Source organism: Leptonychotes weddellii, chromosome 4, assembly GCF_054177405.1.
Source record: "Leptonychotes weddellii isolate Sample4059 chromosome 4, ASM5417740v2, whole genome shotgun sequence".
NCBI classification, from domain to species: Eukaryota; Metazoa; Chordata; class Mammalia; order Carnivora; family Phocidae; genus Leptonychotes; species Leptonychotes weddellii.
In genome coordinates, this window is record NC_138372.1 from 166,847,615 (window position 1) to 166,868,140 (window position 20,526).

Below are 20,526 nucleotides of genomic sequence, written 5' to 3' on the forward strand. Positions count from 1 at the left end.
GCTGGCACTGGCTCTATCTTAAATAAGTAAATAAATAAAATCAATAAAAAGACTGTTCCTTGAAGATGAGCTGTAGCAGTGCCCAGACTTACAGTGTGGGTGCTGGATTACAGCTCTGAGCCAGCCCCAGAGTCCAGGGAACACAGGGAGACCAGCCCCCAATCTGCAGGCTCACCCACGCTCACTCTGGTCCCCGTGCTCCTGGGGCCCCCCATTCCTCTTGACCCTGGACTAGCCTGAATGCCTTGGGTGCCTTGAATACCCTCAAGTGCCTTGAGACTAGACAGGGTTCTGCTTGTAACCAGATCACACGGAAGCCTCTGTCCCCTGGGATCACGGCTTCACCCCTCTGAGCCTCAGCCTTCTAATCTGTGAATGGAGAACCTCAAAGTCCGGTGAGAAAGAAATGAGCTAATGAATGAAAAATGCCTGATGCCATGCCTGGCACATGGGGACAGCATGGCGAATTTAGTTGTTAATCTGCCATTGTGATTTCCATACGATTTCCCTCCCCGAATTTTCTGCTTTGCCTCATCTGCCCATCGGATGCCCTTGATCATCAATACCGGTTGCCAACTCCTCTACTTAACGGAGCTGCTCAGTAAGTCACTCAGGTAAGTCACTTAGAAATAAGTCTATTTCCTTATCATAAGGTCCTTCTCCTTCCTTAGGGGATTGTTGTAAAATCTAGATGAAGTAACGCACGCAGAGCACCTGGTGTGTTGCAGGGTTCCTTGGAATCTATAAATGTTGCTTCCCTCTGGTCTCTGTCCCCTTTCTTTTGTCTGAGATGTTCTCATCAAACCCAGCTCACTGGGCTGGTAGTCAGCATGGTGCCGCATACCAAGTAAGCACACCACCCAATGCCTACCAAAGGGAGGGATGCCACAGTCCTTGCTACTCGAAGAAAGCAGCTGTTGTTTTCCAGCAGCAGAGATAACCCCCAGGTCATCTTATCCAACCTCTCGCTGGATACCTGAATCCTCATTGCAGTATTCCTCCAAAGGGCCGTGCAGCCTACCTCTGAAACCTCTAGGCGGCAGGCAGGGAACTCACCACCCACCTGTACTTCATCAGGGAGCTGGCAGCCGGTTCTGGCCCATGCAAGATGAAGTCAGGTGACATAGGGGGTCAAGCACAGGGGTCTGCAGTTGGACACACTGGGTTTGGGTCTTGGCTCTGCCGCTATCCAGCTCTGTTACCTTGAACATGTGCCTTGCCCAGCTGCGTTCAACCTTCTCCCTGTAAAATCCAGACCTAACAGTGCCCACATACTGGGCTGTCTGGGAAGATCAGATGAAATAATATTTATCCAAGGGAGCCATCTGATGGAGACATCCTGAGGACGACCTTGCTGGGCACAGATCCAACTGTGGAAGTTCATTTACCAGGGACTCAGGAGATGAACTTTCTACCCAGGCAGTGTTCCAACTACCAGAATGAAGTATGTGATGCTATAAAATTCCTTGGGGCAGAGATAAATATTCTGTAATAAAAGATGCCTTCTCAGCAAGGGAGGGACCTGCCACCAGCCACCTGGGCCAGACCAGCAGGCTTTACCCTACATCAGAACGGCAGCAGGTGATAGAAAGCTTGGAGCAGTAACAGGCTCTGCTGACCTGGGAAACCCACTTGGACCCAAGCAAAGCACAGCTCCATGGGACCAGCAAGGCTTGGGCGTCACCCTGGATGTAGGTGCCTCATCCCCTCTGGGGTTCCCAGTTGCTCTGATGAACACAGTTGCATCCCACAGCAGGTAAGGAACACTGATGGGACTAATTGTCTGCCTCAATGCGGTAGCCGTGAAGGATGAGGCTCCACACTCCTGTTATCATTGGCAGAAAGACTGGGACATCTTGAGGTTAAATTCTTTGTGGGGGAAGGACAGCTTCCCAGGTCTTTCTAGAGCAACGGAATTATGAGAAATGATTGAAGCTAATAAAAGCCTCCAATAAACAAGGAATTTAATCAATAGGTAATGATTTCTTGTCATGTCCTTGACTATGAAAAAAAGCTTTCTCTTGTCAATTAAAATGAGGAAAGATTTTCTACTACTAGTTTTTTTTAAAAAATAAAATGTATAGCTTTCCATCAAGGCATCTCATTGTGTACAGAGATGAAAAATCTCGGGGTTCTCTGAAAAGGTTTTCTTTTCTCTTTTGCTTTGCTCCCTCACTCTCAGGCATGAACTCTGTGGCTTTGACATCACCCAAGTGCTTGTTCAGAATGCAGGAAGCGAGGAAGGAGCTGATCACACAAATGTCAAGCTTCACCCTAAATTAAGACAAAGGCTTGACACAGAGCCAGCAAAAGGGTCCTCCCTACTCACTGCAGCGAGACTGTTCTTTCTGAAACATAGACCTTACCCGTCTGTCTTGCTCACTGCCTGTCCCAGCCCTCTGCCATGTCAGAGCTGAGGCCCATGGGCGGGGACCTGGGCAACCTCACAGTTTGCCCAATCTTGGCAGAGGGATGCCCAGCTTCTCAGGGCCTTTAGCAACCATGGACAAAGTGAACAGGTTCTGAAAACCAGCAGAAGTCTGCACCCAGATCTGGTCTCCTTCCTGGCCAAAAGGCCCAGCAGTGGCCTTCACCTCCCTGCCTTATGCTCTGGCCCTTGCACCAGCAGGATGCATACCCAAGCTGTTTGACTCTGCCTATGGCCCCCTTTTAAGAACACAAGACAGCTTTGTTGTGGGGTTAAAGTCAGTCTCTGAAATCAGTGAGCACCAGACTGCATTCCCAGAAAGCCACTGACCCTCAGCGCCTCACGTTCCTTACACGCAAAGCAACAACAGAAATAGTACCAACTTCAGAGAGTAATCGTGGAAATCAGGTAAGAGATGCACACCAAGCATTTATCACAGCCCCACAGAGAACTTTCTAGAAGGATGGAAATGCCCTGTATGTGCACTGTCCACTAAGATAGGCTTTGGCCACATCTGCCCATTACGTACGTAGACTGTGGCCAGCATGACCAAGGACCTGAATTTTTAATTGTATTTAGTTGTATTTAATTTTAATCAACTTAAATTTAAACTGACACACGTGGCCAGTGGCTGCCAGACGAGATGGAGGATTGAGCACATCGCCAGGCACACAGGGAGTTATCAACAAATACTGCTGCTGTCATCATGATACTAACACACAGTTGTTCAAGCACAACACCCCACAACTTACTGAAATGTCCAACCCCCTCCCCGCTGCCACCATTTCCCAATGCATGCACATCTCTTCATGCTTTTACCTTAAAGAGATTTATGTCCCCTGGAGACAGTAGTGAAGCGGGGCCCTGCCGAAGCAAAAGCAAGTAAATACAGACATACACACATGCATGCAGTAGACCCTGTCCTTGCTCAGACGGCACAAGGCCTTCAGAGCGTATCCCAGATTCAAACAGCGCTGTCTACATCCCAAGCCAGGGAGGCACGGGAAGAAGTCACTTCAGAGGCAGCAACCATACATGCTGCCTGTCCTACCCATGTCTGACGGACATCAGCCTTCCTGCTCCCCGGTCTCCTCCTGCTGGTCTCTCCTCCCCATCCCCCATCACAACCTGACAGGTCTTGTCGGTACTGTGGAAGGCCAAGGGACAGACTGTCCTGGATTCCCCAGATGGGTACCAGCTGCAGCCATCAGCCATTCACGACCTAGTATGAATTGGAAGCCACTTGTTCAGCTCTCCCAGATGAAATTGTATTCTAAACCTCACCCATTATACAGGTTGAAGGTGTCTAACTCTGGGAAAGAGATTTCAGAAGTCAGGAGTAATTACAAAGCCTCTGAAGGTATGTAGAAGTCTGCAGGTCACCAGAGTCACATTCAAACCCACTGAGTTGCAGTGTGCTGTGTTAGGATTATGACCAGCCCGGAGCCCAAGGTTGTATGCAGCCTGGGTTCACACTGGGGTATAAGAACACAGAGCTGGAAGGAAAGCCATAATTAACAGGCAGACGCTGAAGGGAAGAGGGAATTCTTAGGTAGAACTGGAATAGATTGACAGGGTATTTTGCAAACTTCTAAATTTCGCACAGGGGAAGAGTGCCAGAGAATCCATTCTCCAGAGGAAGGTGTTAGATCTTCCTCTAGAATATGGGAAGCCTGTGGCCACAAGTGAATGTGCAGGGGCTGCTTTCTTCTGATTAAGTTTGCATTTCAGCTTATGAATTATGGATTCAGCATCTTGGGGATGCTGAAACCAACACAATTTTCCTGGCTACCAAACCCCTTCTCCTGACCCCCCTGGGGGCTTCTGCTGCACCCTACGGCCACCCAAAGCCATGTGACTGTGGCATCATGTCAGCTTGCTCAGGTAGGTGTGTGAAGTTTCCTGTGGCTTCTGTACACGGGGCCTCTCTCGACTCTCTGGGCTAGGACACAGGTGGAACCCCGAGATTGGGGCTGACAGACTCGGATCTGGAGGTGCCCAGGCCGTGCCGGCCCCGCAGGCAGAGCTCACCCTGCATGCACCTGCTGCAGCCAAAGCCCAGAACCCCCTGGTTCTGGGCGAGACCCTCTGGAGGAAGGCCAACCTCTGCAATATTGTTTATTGAAACTTTAATTTAAAAGCAGAAAGAGGTTTTATCCTGGAGCCTTATGTTTTTCCCTGGGAAGTTAATAACCGTGGAGGATCCATATTGCTCAAATCGGGCCATGTTTGTGGGGCTGGTGCTGTATTAGCCGGGGTGTTTCCGTGCTGTTGTGTGAGCCCCCTGTGTAAGCAGAGAGGCCCCACTAGACCACATGGCCAGGAGCACTCACAGAGGCAGAGAGAATGGGGAGGGAACGTTCAGCCCAGGTACAGTGTGGCTTTGGGGAAGAGTTTCATGAATGTCTTACGGGGGGGCGGGGAGGAGACACAGGCTGTTTAGCCACCTGCCACGTTGGGCTCCGAGGAGCAGCTCACACAGCGCAGATCAGTCCAGGCACGATGGACAGGTAGAAAAAGAAAGGGTGGGAAGCGTGGAGGCTGTAAGAACCAGTCTGCGCCCTCCCAGGCCCCTCCCGCCCTCCCGGGGTACTGCGCCACCAGCTGCCGGGGACCCTCGCTGGAAAGGCAGGGACTGACTGATAGGGAGGTGACAGACTCTTAACTCCAGGTGGGACAGTGAGGTGGTGCTGTTCACAGACCTAGCAGCCCCTGTGGGGTCAGGCCCAGCCTGCCATGCCCTGCTTCCCTTGATCCTTGTGGGCTTCACCCCCAGCCCATCCATTGCACAAGAGTCCCCGCCAGAGGCTGTGCGTCTCGGGGCCCAACTCTTGACAGGGACTCCCAGCACAGGAATTCTGCGGGTGCAGCCCCGGAGAAATCGTCCGGGTCCCACTCTCCACCCAGAGGAGCAGGGACTGTGTGGGGCAGGCTGAAGTCAGCTGGCAGGCAGCGAGGGGTTCAGTGGGCGTCTGAACCCACTCACTCCAGAGAAAGTCTGGCCCTGCTAGCTCCTGACGGGTCACCTCTAAGCCCTCAGACACCCAGCCTGATGAAGCCTGCGTGAGCATCCCTCGTTGGCAGCACGTCCTGCTTTTCCCGAGCACCTACACCCCTCTTTCAGGCATTCGATCCTGGGAAATGGCTGGGGAGGAAAGTGCCGTCTGCACACACTCACTGGGGATGGGGGGGGTGGGGGGGCACTGGACGCTCTGGACCTGGTCTCCCAGGGGCTCTGCCTGTGCATCTTCCAGGGCCAACTGCTACCTGTGTCTTCCCTCCAGAACCAAATGTCATCATGAGCAGAAGAGTGTTCCCTGAGTTCCGAGGATCCTCCCAGTGAGTCCTCCTGATGAATCACTGAGCCTGAGGGTGTCTTGGGGGCCCCTGGAAAATGGCTTATCTGACCAGCAAGAGCAGAGACACCCTGATGGCTACTGGGCTGTACTTGGGACCGTTTGTGGGCAGTGCGTTCAGGGAATTTAAAAGTGATCAGAAACAGACCTATTCTCCCTCCTCCTCCCTCTTTCTCCCCCTCTCCTTCCAGATTCTGTGGGTGGCCTGCTATGGGACAGTCACGGTTGTCCACATTGTCAGTGGGCTGTGCTGTCTTCTCTTTGCAGAGAGCTGTCAAGGTCTAGATTTGGCAGAGGTCATCTCCCGTTTAGCCTCTGGCCTGAACCTTGCTCTCCCCCTGCTGCACCAGGGCCTTGCACAGGGCTAAGGATGGGGCTTCCACGGGGCTCGCTGTCTGCCGCAAAGCTGGCTTCCGGGCAGGAGGGGGGTAAGTGAGCGGTCCCTGACCTCTCCCGTGACCATCCTCTGGTCCCACAGGTAGGTCCCCTGCCGAACAGACCGGGGTCCCCACCCAGGTCTCTGCTGGGCCCAGCAACCCGGATGAGGGTGCGACAGTTGTTGGTGCCCACGGGGGCCTCTGCCTTGGGTGCTTGTCTGGGTCAGGCAGCGGGCCAGGCCTGCAAAGGAGACTCTGACTCTTAGGTCCAGCTGGAGGTGAAGCTTCTGCCAGGTGAGCATCCCGGTTTCAGAGCCAGACTTACGGTCGGTCACACCAAGGCCTGAGAGTCCCCAGTCCTGACACTACTGTCTCTTCTCTCCGTCTTTCACTGGGGACCAGCTTCTCCCGTGTCTGCACTGCCGCTCCCCCCCAGACTGCTCATCCTCACCGTTCCTTCCCTAGAGGGTCCCCCCGCCAGGCTGTGGCCTGGTCACTTAGTCAAGCCTTGGGGCTTCTCTGGTAACAGCAACTTAATCGGCAGTGGAGGGGGCGGGTCGCTAAACATGCACCTGAGGGAGCCCGTAGGAGCCTCGGACTAGACCACCAAAGGAGCGAACACTCAAGACCAGCCTTTCCCCTGCAACAACCCCCCCTCCGGCTTCCACTGTCCCCACCGGGAGAGGAAAAAGTTTTTGCCACCATATGAAGGGGGCAACTGGGCAGTGCTGGCATCCCTGGACAGGGGCAGGAAACGGGCCAGTTAGGACTTTGCGATGTACACTGGGGTCCAATTGCTCACCCCCAGACCCATTCTCTACCCTTCCCTGTCCTGTTCCATGCCGGGGAGACCACACCCCAGGAGCCTGCCATGGGGCTCACTGCCTGCAGGCCCTGGCTGAGGTGGACGAGGAGAGGCCCCGTCAGGAAACTGGAGTTGGGGAGACCCTGCTCCACCCCTCGGGCCCAGCTCTCGGGCAGTGGCCTCGCACCAACAACTGCAGCTCCTACCGGCAGCCCCTCCCCACCCTCGTGCTCTCACTTGGCACTGGAAAGAGGTTATGGTCCTGTCGGCCTCCTGCTGTGGCTTATCTTTGGGCCCCCCAGCATCTCAGATCAGCCCCTGCCCACGGCTCTGTAAGAAGTCCCTCTTTCAGCCTCTTGGACCATCTGAGTTGTGTTTTATTCTCATTGGAGCCCTGACTGAGAGTTAATATTCATCCAGAACAGTGAGATGACATACTGGCTTGCCAGGAGGCCCTCTTTCTCCTGGATTTCCTGGTACGCCCTAAGAGAAGAGAAACAGGACATATTAATGGCGCTAAGCACATCACCCGGAGCCGCTCGGCCCATGCCCCCCAACCTCTGTCCACCAAGTGTAACTGGGTGGAAAAAAAAATCACCCAACGGTGAAGACTGGTACCAATAAAAACACATGGTTTCCAGTCTCAGCTGAACACTCAAGTCTTCCCAGGAAGAATTCCACTGCGGCAAACATTTAGAATAAGCCACCCCTCCTGAAACTCTGACCCAAAATGCAAAACTGAAAATGACGCATGCACACAGAGCATGTACCTGTATATACATACGTACACACCTATCTTAAATTTCCACCATCCTTCTCCAAACACAGGTGGGCAGACCAGCTTTGAAAGGAGGGCTGGTTATAAGAATGTCACATTGAAAGTGGGGCGGGGAAATGAGAATAGTTGGACAGGTTCTAGAGGGTAACTTTCTCCTCTTCAGGGGAATCAAGGAAGGGAAGGGGAGGGTGATTTATTGTCCTTGCTTATAGTGAGCTGAATCTACAGATGGAGCCATGCGTGTCTAAGAGTAAGTACTACTGCTTCATGGCGCCAGACAGCTGAGCCTCATGGGAACTCATCGCGGCCATCCATCCATTGGGTCAGAGTATGCAGTGAGCAACATCCATGCATGTGGCATGCTGCCGGACATCAGGGACCTCGAGATGCATAAAACACATGGTCCCTATCTTCTTGGAGCTCAGCTCTATCTAGGCAGAAGCCAGGCATGGAGATAAGAGATGATTATCATTATCACCATGTGGGAAGGGATGCAATTCTCAATGAGCATCAGGTAAGTCTGTGGGATTCTCGTGAAGGGAGAAAGCCATTGCAGGGATGGGTCAAGAACAAGTCTGTGGAGAGCAAGTCCAGGGCACGGGATCTGAGCAGAAATGACCCGCTAGGGATGTAGGGAAATTGACCAAAAATGTGGGAGTCATTGTCTGGGACGCCTGGGAGCTAACAAGATTCTGAAAACGCAATACAAAATCATAGCTCACAAGCAAGAGAAGAGCAAAACTCAAAATATGATCCTGGGGAGGGGGAGAGGGATGAATGGAGGAGAACTGCTCCTCTGGGGGTTTCCCGGTCAAGGGAGGCTGGGAGATGGTGGAGGTGGGCTTCCAGGGGAGTCTAGAAGAACCTCAGCTGAGCAGATACCATTGCTCTGTACTTACATCCTGGCCGGCGGGTCCCTGGGGGCCAGGGAATCCAGGTAAGCCTCGGGATCCCTGAGAAAAAGAAGGCAAGACACTTGCCAACAGTTTAAGCTAAACTAGACACCCCCCCCTTGGCAATAGTCGGTTCTCGTTGTACAAATGGCCCGTTACTATGAGGAATCTGATATAATAATGTGTGTGCCAAGATTCTCTGCTCAGCGCTTACTCATTTCCCCATGCTCATGGAGGTGGGCATGTTACACACACACAAAGAACGTTCTGGAACACCTTCACTCTGAGCCCTTCGGCCCAGGCCCCGGGTGTGGGCTCCTTCCTTGAGTGGAAGGGTCAGCTCCTGTGGTGAGCACGTCGTGGTTCACCCCTCCACATCTGGTGGGTGGCTGGCTGGCTTAGCACAGTGCCCAGTACTTAGAGAACATTTATTACTTTTTATTAGCAAATCACTCCCATTCTGTTGAAAGTTTCTGGACAGTATCAGGAATTCTCACACATAGCTTTCACTGTGGCTCCCCCTTCCTGTAGGAATCTTCCTGAAGTAGATGTGCAGGGGGGAATCAGCACTTTGTGATGGCAGGGGCTGGAACGGGGCCAACCCAGCCTCTCTGAGACCTCCCAGATGTCCCCTCCACAACCACCCCTCCAGAGGAGCCCCATCCCCATATCCTCCACCTTAGTGCTACGCTACAGTAACTCACTCTCCATGAACTGTTCTGGGCCTCCGGTTTCTCATCTATAAAAAATGGGTATGCAAACCCATTTTCTTGGTTCAGAAATTACTTGAGTGCACAGAATTTTACATATAAAATATGTCATCATAGGTGTTACTCTTGCACGGGGGTGAGTTTATAGAAATTCACATTTTCCTGGTGAACACATACACTGTGCTTATCATCAATGGTGGCCACTCCTAAGAACAACTGTTTGCTGAGCTCTCTGTTGCTTCCCAGCATTTAGCCCATCAGACGTCCACAACGGCCCAGGGGTCTTGCCAGGCCCACTGTACAGATTAAAGAGAGATCCGTCCCTTGATCAGGACAATGAGGCTTGGGGTAGTGAAGCCAGGATTCAAAATTAGTTCTGCTGGTAATTAGATTAAAGTCATCAAACCACGCTGTCCTTCTGTGACGCAGAGATGCCAAAGACCAAAGCCCGTCTCAGTCTGCCCAACTATAGAATGGGCATACTGGATTAGACGACCGCCCCTGCCCTTCCTACTCTATCATTCCAGGGGCCGAAGGTTATATCTTAGAGTCTGCACTGTTTAATGTTAGGGATTTGCAGAAACCACTTGAGTTTGGCCCCTCCACTTTAAAACGGCTTTTATTAGAACAGAATTTCTCCCTTAAGCCCAACCCTTCATTTATTCATACTGTACCGGGGGCCCTTTGTCTCCTGGTGGTCCAGAAGGGCCCTGAGAAACAAACAAACAAGACATTAAATAAGTCAAGTCAGAATGAAAATTCTCTTTAAACATGCTGTCGTGTTTATTTCTAAGGCAGGTCTTTAACTGTCTTTGAAGGAATAGCTAACTCCCCCAACCTTCCAGCCACAGTCACACCTACTCACCCCACCCAGGAACTCCGCACCTGCAGGTCTTCCTGGAACTTTCTCCATCTGCCCCCAAACAGGTACCACACTATCCTGGCACCCACTTGGTTCCTGACGCCTGAGCTCCTCTCTAGTTTGTAGCTCTGGTGCAGGGTGGGACCGAGCAGCCCAGCATCCTTAGGTGGTGCCTCCCTCCTGCTTGGGACAGGCTGGGGGCCCACTCAGGGCCAGACTCCCCGGCATGGCCTGCTTTGCTGATAACGCAATGGTGCCCCCCAACTCCTAAAAGGGGGGTCTTTCTCTCTCTCTCTCTCTCTCACACACACACACACACACACACACACACATGGGTCTGTCCTCTAAGCCCTCAGCTTAGAATGTGGCTTCTAGATATTGCACCTAAGATGTGGTCGTGGACGAAGGCATTAGTGTATATAGTTTCAGGCCCTGCCATGAGCAGAATGCTCCCTTGCCCCAAGTCTTCCCTATGCTGCATTTCTGCATGGACGATTCTGCCACGCTTCTACCTGGACACATCCCCACAACTATCCTGTCAGTACACTTCTAAGAAATATCAAAGTGTTGGGCGCCTGGGTAGCTCAGTCGGTGAAGCGTCTGCCTTCAGCTCAGGTCATGATCTCTGGGTCCTGGGATCGAGCCCCACATCATCGGGCTCCCTGCTCAGGGGGGTGCTTCTTCCTCTCCCTCTGCCCCTCTCCACCCCCTCCTTGCTTGTGCTCTCTGCTCTCTCTAATGTTCTCTCTCTCAAATAAATAAAAAATCTTTAAAAAGAAAAAGAAATATCAAAGTGTTGAGGAGGAGGGATTGTATAATGGCATTCCTAAATCTGAAGCCTAAACAAGTTTTCAACAACCACAACCCTCTTTTCCAAGATTATGCTCTCTGATATATTTGCTCAAGAGCCACTTTACTCCAACGCACAGATATTGGCCTTTGATACCATTTTCCACTAGAAGGAAATACAGCTCCTTGGAGAAGTGACTACTTCCAGATCTGGACAAGAAAGGTACACAAATCTAGGGCACCTTGTCATTCCAAAGAGCAAGGACACTATCAAAGACGGCTAGGCTGTGTCAAAGGTACTCAGGGTCAACTGGGATAAGCTCCTACTGGCATCAAGGAAGACAATCTGCACATCAAAGGGAAGAATAACTGCACTATACGGGAAACACATCAAATGTGTTTGAAAGCAGGAGTTCAAAATTATTGATGAAAAACAAAACACCGAATTAATCATCTTTGTGAGATGCAAGGGAATCGAGTCATTATTTGAACATAATTGAAGGGAAAGACTGGAACAGTCATTCATATCCTGCCTTCCATATGAATTCTATCACTGGGTATGTCGATTGTAATTGAGGGACCTCTCCTCCATCTACAAGTATTCTAGCAGATACATAAAAAAGAACTGGTAGAACAAGAAAGGCATCAATTTGCAACCCTTGATGTGCTAATTGATCTAGGCATTGGACATCAAAGAGTGTGAACATCACAAGAGAGACCACCAGACACCATATGCCTCCTAAAGGAAGAACACACTCCCTGTGAAGTCTTGCCAAAAACATCAAGCCAGAATCTGATCAAGGCTCTAGGCCCAATTACGGATGTATAAGAAACTCAGGAACAGAGCAATGTGTTAAACTATTAAATTAGCAAATTCCAGACTTGGGAAGCTCTAGGAGACCAAAATTAAATCTTGCTCCATCAATAAATAAATTGCAAAAGGAAAGAAAAAATAATGCAAGAAAAATCCAGATTAAGGGGCACCGGGGTGGCTCAGTCTTTTAAGTGTCTGACTCTTGATTTTAGTTCAGGGCTTGATCTGAGGGCTGAGATCAAACCCCATGTTGGGACTGCACTGGGCGTTGAGCCGGAGTAAGATTCTCCCTCTCAATTCCTCTGCCCCTCCCCCCCCCAAAAAACAAATCAGCCAATTACTATCTCTATTTGGTTCTTGATTCAAACAAGAAAACTGCGTAGGCATGGCATTTATGGAATAAATAGAAACCTGACCACTGACTGGGTATTTGATGATGTTATGGAATTACTTAGGGGGGTGTAATAATGAAACTGTGGTCACATTTAAAAAGCCCTTACCTTTTAGAACTATACTGAAATTATTTATAGATAAAATGATATCTGTCTGGGATTTGCTTCAAAATAGTGAAGGGCAGTAGAGGATGAACAGGGAGCAGTGGCCTCGGACAGGGATCCTGGTCACTGGAGCTACGTGTGGCTGCATGGGGTTCACTTGGCTCTTCTTCCAAAATATTCTTTTGGTCTATCTGAAATTTTCCTTGATAAATGTGAGTACATATCTAATGTGTGTGTGCACGCTCGTGTGTATATGCTATATACAAACATGCACCACAACACTTCTGTCACTTGCTGAAAATTGCAAATAGTGGAAACTCACAAAACAGAAAGCCCCAAGGGGTTCTGGATATGCTAGACACTCCCCTCTCTCTCTGCTATGCTGCTATGCTGACATTCCTCTTTCCTTCCTTTCAAGGTTGGTCATCTCTCACTCCTCCCCCGACTGACATACCTAACACCAAGGTGCATTTTCTGCTCCATAATCTTTTTTTCTTTTTTTTTTAAGATTTTATTTATTTGCGAGAGAGAGAATGAGAGACAGAGAGCATGAGAGGGAGGAGGGTCAGAGGGAGAAGCAGACTCCCCGCCGAGCAGGGAGCCCGATGCGGGACTCGATCCCGGGACTCCAGGATCATGACCTGAGCCGAAGGCAGTCGCTTAACCAACTGAGCCACCCAGGCGCCCTCCATAATCTTTTATCTGAGGGCTAATACGTACCAGGCTCTGTGCTGGGCTTGGGGGAAGATGCAGGTGGTCCTGGAGCCTGCCTACACTCAGTGCTCCAGTAAGGACAACCACCCCTTTGATAATGGGGACTCAATGGGTCTGGGTTGAGAGATGCCAGAAGTGCTGGCATCTGCCTGAGTTTGGGGAGGCTTTACCCAGAGGGTGTCGGGTGAGAGTAACTGGAGGAAGAGGCCGGGAGGCTTCACAGTCAGAGAAGGGAAGAACAGGTTCCTTTCCCTGACACGGGGAGTGCCTGCTGTCTGCAGCCAGGGTTTCCAAGGGCAGCTGGGGTCTGTCTGGGTGAGAAGGGCCGGCAGGGCCCCTCGGGGGAAGCCTCCAAGTTACTGATGAGCTCAGATCCAGGCTCTGGGTTGGTGTGGGGAAGCTACTGGAGAAGGCCAGGCAGGGAGACCAGGGTGGAAATCCAGGAGGGACATAGGAGGGAGGCCGAGAGAGGCCAGAACCAGAGCCTGGCCCATTGGAAGTCCTCAGTAGGCACAGGACTTAATATTAGCAACAGAGATTAAAAGGAGAGCTCCCAATCAGAAGTAACACTGGAAACTTCTTTCAAAACATTTTTTCATCAACAGAAAAATCCCAAGACTTTAATCTAAACATCAAGAGTGGAGTACTCAGCTCCTGGTCATCCGCAGAGCCCTGGGGTCTGAGGGGTAACGTGCTATCCAAACCCTCCCCACCTCCTTCGTCTGCTGCCCGTGGGGCCTCACTCTGCGCAGAGAACAGGATGGGAGTGCGTGTCAGTGAGCCAAGCCCTGCGCATTCCTGGAGCTTCAGCTTGGCACTAACTACTGAGAAGTGCCTGGTGTCCCCAAGCAGGGCCAGAGAAGTGGCCACAGGGCCACACATACTCCTTTCAAGGGAAACTGGCCAGCCTACTTCTTGGGAAGGCCTGAGCTGCGTGGCTCTCTGGTTCTTATAACCAAAGGAACTGAACCAAACAGGCAGATAAGACATATGCACAAAACCCAATTGCCACTATACAAGCTGAAACTAACGTGCCATTGTGTGTCAAGGATACTTCGATAAAGAAACTGAGAACATTGTTGCTAGACTCAGGAGCCAAGATGCAGGCAGCCAAAAGTATCTCCAGAAAAAACTCCTGAGCATGACCTCATCACTATCGTTGCCCTGCCCGGAGCGCGTCAGAATGCGGGGGCACCCAACCTTAACTCTGCCACGTCCCAAGTGTCACTTCGGGCAATGGTGTGCCCTCTTTCTCATTTGTAACATGACAAGGGGAAAGGGACCCATCTGGTGTGGATGCCCTGCTCTCTGCTGCCCCCTGCAGGCCAACTGGCATGCCAGCTGGGATTCTTTACCTTTCAGCAGCTTTCATCTCTAGTCTAATTATTTCCTTGAGGATGGGGAGTTCAAAACACACCTCTGTGAGGACCCTGACACATTATATTGCACATAATCAGCTCCACGCTCCCTTCTTCCATCAGGCTGTCAGGCTAACAGCGAGCCAGTCCTGTTCCCATGTGCTCCTCTGCCTAAGCCAAGGGAGGCATCAGGAAGAGAGACTCCAGACAGGGGAAGGAAAGGCGAGGGAGGATTTTGATGACATCGAAGGGTCCAAGGCAGGATATCAGGTCTTATTACCAGTATTATCGTGTTGTAACCTCCCAACACCCCCGTTGCTGCTGCAGAAATGGCTGGTACTCGACCCATGAAGAAGCTCACAGAACCGGAAGACCCAAGTCCCGGGGAGCCCGGCTGCAAGTGGGAATCCCGCCCTGGCTGGCCTTGAACTCCTGGCTCCAGTGAGGTTCAGTGGCAATTTGATCTGCCCTCAGGCCTAGGCTGGATCATTTTTTAAGTGTTTAACACCTTGCTAAAGGAAGATCAGAGACACCCTGGAGATTAAAGGGATTTTTTTGTTAATGTCTTGAAGCAAGAGGCCAACGTTAGCAGCCACTGCTCCCCCATCCATGCCCCTGTCCAGTGAGGGTGCCCAGGTTGGCAGGAAAAGCCAGGGCTCCCTTCCAGGGGTCAGCATTGCTCCTGATGCCAAAGGCCTCGGAGCATCATGCCCTGAGAGGGAAGACGTGAAGAGTAACTTCTAAGCTTCCATCCTTAATGGAAATGAATAACCCTGCTCATCCTGCTGAAGCCACAGGTGAGGAGAACTGGCTTGGGAGGATGTGGGAAGTGATGTGTCCTGGCCCTGGCCCTGGACTAGCTATGTGGCATTGGCCACGTCACTCTGCCTTGTGAAGCTCAGACTGTTTCCCGGGAAAACAGTGTTGTAGCAGACACCATCAGCATCCCTCTCCAAGTGCCCTGAACACACAGCAGCCTGGCAGCATCCTGGGCTTTCTGTGGCCACAGGAGGACCCTTGGCCCAAGGGTGGGGCAGGCCAGGAGCTCCTGGGGATCAGCTCCCCCGCCCCAGGGAGCAGCCTTCACCCACCGGCCAATAGGCGTGGTACATAAACACCCCCGCCTAGCCCCCCTGTCAGAGGACAGCTCTGCCACGCACCTCGCATCTCCTGGGTGGTCCATGGAGGGGAGCCCTAGTCATCCACTGTGGAAGCCTGCTCATGAACACACCCTCCCTTGCTTCCCTTCCTTTCCCCACAACACAGCCCTGTAAGTGGTGATTTGGGGAGCATTTCCCAAATAAACTCCTGGCCCTTGGATCCTGTTCTCAGGAGAGGCTTCTGCAGAATCCAGCCTTCAGCTGGTAGTAAGGCGACTTCCATGGGACTCCAGGAAGTGGTGGGTGTGCATGCTTCTACACCCAGCACCCGGCCACACACACACCACCCATGGCCCTGTTCCCGTGAAGGGGCAGCGGCGTCCCCAGCAGACCCTCACCCATGGCTTCACCCCTACTTCCCCTCTGACTCTCAGGGCACCCCTGCATCCTCTGTGCAGAATCCCAGGCCATCAGGAGCCTAGGCAAGGGGCCAAAGACAAGATTTATGAAAATTCCGTAAGGTTCTGTCTGTCACGGAAGCTTGTAATAAGTTGAAGTGGAGGAAAGACAATATACAGTTGATTCACAGCCCCTTGGTTGCAGCCAGCCAATTACTTTTCAGGTGGAATCGCTTAGGCACAATCATATTTCATGGCTCATTTTAGGCAGCTCTGAAGGGGGAGGTGGGGCGGACAGCGACCACCTCTGCCCACTGACTTTCTGACTCAGGGCTTGACATGGTGAGTCCTTAGGTAACAGACCAGGACCTACAGAGACCTGCTGAGTGACAGAGGGGCATGCAGCTTACGCTTCCCTTGCAGAAAGTCTTCTAGTCTAGAGGGTCATTCCTGCAGGATGCAGGATCCTCACTCGAGCAGATCAGGCCCCACGAGGAGGAGGATTTCAGCAATAACAGTCTGAACTACTATGTTTCTTCACTGCAATCTTTGGCTAGAGTGTTCCTTCCAGCTACCAAAAGACTGAAAAAAAAAAATAGCCAAAGACAAAGTTGATCTAATGACGTAGGGGGGTTTGTGCTACCTGAGAATTCTTTTAAGAAAAACAAATTAACAGTACACATTCTCAATGGGATTCTAGACACCTGCTCCATCCACGGTTTCCGGGGACATTTGGGAAGGCAGGCGTCCCACTGCTATGGGTGTGATAGAAGGGAGGCGGTCATTTCTGGTGGGCAGCGAATGAAGCAAGATAGGGGTGGGGGGACAGGGCAGGGGTGCCCTGGAGAATTTCAGGGACAGAGTGAGGAGCCCAAGACAAGCATTGGGATGTCAGAGGACCACAGAGGGAAGGAAAGGGGGTTTCTGTTTGACAAGTGATATTGTGGGGGAAGAAACTGCATTTTCTTTCAAAGTATTTGAGAGACAAAGAGTGGTGTTCCTTGAATTATTTTTGACTATGGTCTGCATTTCTTGAATGCAAAACCAAGCAACGACTGGGGTCATATGCTGCTCTGGTTTATGTTGGGGTCACACTGAATAGGGGCAGAGTTAGATTGCACGTCTGGGTTAAGCAATGCTAACAGCAACAAGAATACATGGGTGGATATTGTGAGGCTTAGTAATAGCATTTGAAAAGGACTGGGTATTTGAGCTTCTTTTAAATAATAGTAAGACTGTGCTACAGACTGAATGTTTGTGTCTCCCACAGATTCTTATATTGAAAACAAACCCCCCTTGTGACGGTATTTGGAAGTGGGGGCTTCCAGAGGTTACTAGGTAATGAGCGCAGAACCCTCATGACTAGAATTAGTGTCTTCACAAAAGAGACCCTCGAGGGACACCTGGGTGGTTCAGTCAGTTAATCGACTGACTCTTGATTTCAGCTCAGGTCATGATCTCAGGGTCATGGGAGCGAGCCCTGCATCTGGCTCAGGGCTGGGTGTGGAGCCTATTTAGGATAATAATTAGGATTCTCTCTCTCCCTCTGCCCCTCCCCCCACTCTCTCTCTCTCTTAAAAAAAAAGAAAGAAAAAGTCAGTGCAATTTTAAGGTGCATTACTAACGTACTGTGTCTCTTTAGCAAAGGAAGGACCAAATCAGAAGATAAGTCACCAGGATTGAAAACTAGCCTTAATTTCTGAAGGCTGTAATTCAGTAAAAGGGAACAGGAAGTGTCCTCTTTGGGAAGAATCAGACGCAATGGGTGGAAGACACAGAAGACCATATTCCTATTCTCGGTGAGAAAAATTTCCAATAAATGTCAATTCTCTATGGAAATAACTGTCTAAATTTCAAACCCAGATATACTGGCTTTGAAAGAAGTGTGTCTCCTATTTCTAGAGATATTCAGGTGGAGTCTGGTTGAAAAATAACAGCTCCCCTCAACTTGGGCTGGGGTCCAGACATCCCTGGTCCTTGCAATCTCTTATAACCTCTAAAGTCACCACCTCTAAGAAGTCTGCAGACTCACATCGATCAGACTAATGTGACTTGTTCATCGCCCTACCAATGGGAGGACCACTTCACGGATTTCATTTTGGAGACTGTATTAAAACCTTCCTTGATTCTATTTATGTCCTCACCTCTATCCTAACTGGAGGCAGAGGGGTAATGAACTCATTTGGCCTGAAATACACAAAAGCATGCTATCTCTCCCACATCACACCCCTTCCCCGGACAATTCGGTTTCACTGGCTATACCTCAGATTTGCAAGTTTGGCCAGTGAGTCATTTTTTTCTTTTTTAATTTTAATGAGTTTTGTTCTTTCCTCTTTCAGTCAGACAAGCCTTGGTCTCCCCAAAAGCCTTATCCCCATAGGAAATACACCAAGTTTTAAAACAAAGCCAGTGGACAGGTCTACACCCCCTGACTGACTCGAGGACTGGTGAGCCACTCCTAGGTTGGCTGGAAAGGGTGACTCCTTGCAGGCAGGCCCAGGGAGCCAGCAGGGAGTGGCTGTGTGGCTCAGAGATGGGGGAGGAAGTTCTGGAAGAATAAAGACTCACAGGAGGGCCATCCACCCCGATGCCTGGGTCACCACGGTTGCCAGGAGAGCCAGGGATCCCAGGTGCACCTCGGTCCCCCTAGAGAGAGGAAACACAGATTAAGAGGTCAGTTCTGGGCAGGAGAGAGCCAGTGCACAAAAGGAATTATGCCCCTCCCGCCATTCTGACTGCACGATCCATCAACGCCTCTTCTGCCATGTGAACTCCGCATGTCCCTCCATGGCCCCCCAGGCAGCCCATCACCCACCCAGTCCACCCCACATGCACACAGCCACCAATGGTCATCATGCACCTCTCAAAGCTTACCATGCCCCAGCCTTGACCATGGCTCCAAATGTGGTCATAACAAGACGGTACCTCCAATGTGACCACAGTTCCAAATTTTACTGTGCGTTCTCCAGACCTCATCATGCCCCCATCCTGACCACACCCCAGATCTGACTGCGTACCTGCATTTCAAATCAGGTCCCAAATCACCAATAATTTACCAATAATTTGCCAAGTACCTATATTTCCCCGGCCCCTTCTCCAGGGTTTGGGAAAGGCAAGAATGACTGAGCTGTAACCTTTGAGCACAGGGGTGCATGGACTGTGGGTCTCAGGTCTGTCTTCAACACCTATTCATGGTTGACTCAAGAAAGTGACAAGTTCCCTGAGCTTTAGTTTCTTCACTTACAAAGGGTAGGTAACCACAGCGGCGGCCACATCAGCTGTGCTCATGAAACAAGGTTCTGCGCGCCGAATGCCATCCTGACACAGAGTCTGGCCTGGTTCTACATGCCAGTTAGCCCTTGTGGCAGTGGCTATTCTCCTGCACCTGTCATTCTGGACTTTGATGGGAAGAGTAAAAGGGAAGAATGTTTGCCATTTCCTGTAGAAGGAAGCTGAGACTGAATCATACCCTTTTAACCACAATTTCAAAATCCTCAGCCTCCGAAAACAAGGGTTTATCCTAACTCACCTGGATCTGATGAGGGCTACGTACAACCTTCAGTGATCCCATTGTCTATGGATGCTTACACATTTCTGCTGCATCAATATTAGCGTTTGATTAGGAATGCTGGCCCACAGACCACAGTCAATGTTACACCTATAGCTTGCCAACTGCTACCTTTCCAATTCCAAAATAAAACTGGCCCAGAACACACATAGCCCAGAACACACATCAGTTCTGTGTGAGACTGCGCACCTGTATGAGGTCAGCTGAACTCAGCCAAGCCTCACATGAACCGGTGGCTGATCTTGTTCAAGCTATTTAATATCCCTGGAATGAATTAACTCCTCTGACAAATGAAAAGAGCTTTAGAAGGTTGGTGCGAAGAGCCAATGAGATAATGCACAGCAATCTGATCTCAGGTGGAACTTGACATTGCTAGGCAACACGTTGCTTATTAAGGCTTATGTTTCTAAGCATGAAAAAAATCTCATTAATAATCAGCTTACTCTCTAACCATCATTTCAATCAGAAAACTTCACATTTGGGCCTTTAAGAAAAGTAACATTTCTAAGATGATTCGTTTTCCTGCAGTAGGACTCTGGCCTGGGTGAGTACCTAAGTCACGTATTCGTTCCACCAACCCTTGCTGTTTATTTCTAGCAGTGATATGGGCTCCTGGACCAAAAGATGCCCATTTCCAACACTCCGTGCTGAGTTCTGAAGAGAAATCGCATTCATGAGATGCGGGAGGGAGGGGGCTTGTGCAGGTCTCACAAAAGAGATCAACCAGACCCCAAACCTCTCTCTGGTAACACTGCTCCTGGCCCTTATCCTTCCAGGCCCACTGCAGCCATGCTTCCTGAGAGCCAGGGCACCCCTCATCCTCTGTAACAAGGTCCCTCCTGACATTCTCCTTTAAGCCCCAGCTGGTACATTATGTTTCTTTAGGAAAATGTGCTGTGGCTCATTCTGTGAAGTACAAGATGCCTGGGGCTGCTAGGAAATCTAATTTGTATGCAGGGGGAAGGAGGGGAAGGCAGGAAGTCCAGAAATAAGGCATATACGGGGAAAAAGTGTAACAAATAGAGGACAAACCTGTTTCTCCTCATGCCGGTTGCAAGCACACTGAGGCAGTAAGAGGG

The 20,526-nt window shown here is 50.6% G+C and overlaps 1 protein-coding gene across 1 annotated transcript in view; it reads right to left on the reverse strand.

Annotated features, from left to right (window-relative positions):
• Nucleotides 1–3,235: 3,235 nt before the first annotated feature.
• LOC115943088 (uncharacterized) overlaps nucleotides 3,236–20,526 on the reverse strand; it is a 46,171-nt gene continuing 28,880 nt past the window's right edge. Inside the window, exons 15-19 of the mRNA XM_081816804.1 lie at nucleotides 18,448–18,525; nucleotides 10,022–10,057; nucleotides 8,644–8,697; nucleotides 7,405–7,449; nucleotides 3,236–3,292 (exon numbers count right to left, since the gene is read on the reverse strand). Of these exons, the coding sequence (XP_081672930.1) occupies nucleotides 3,236–3,292; nucleotides 7,405–7,449; nucleotides 8,644–8,697; nucleotides 10,022–10,057; nucleotides 18,448–18,525 (270 nt within the window). The remainder of the gene's footprint in view (nucleotides 3,293–7,404; nucleotides 7,450–8,643; nucleotides 8,698–10,021; nucleotides 10,058–18,447; nucleotides 18,526–20,526) is intronic.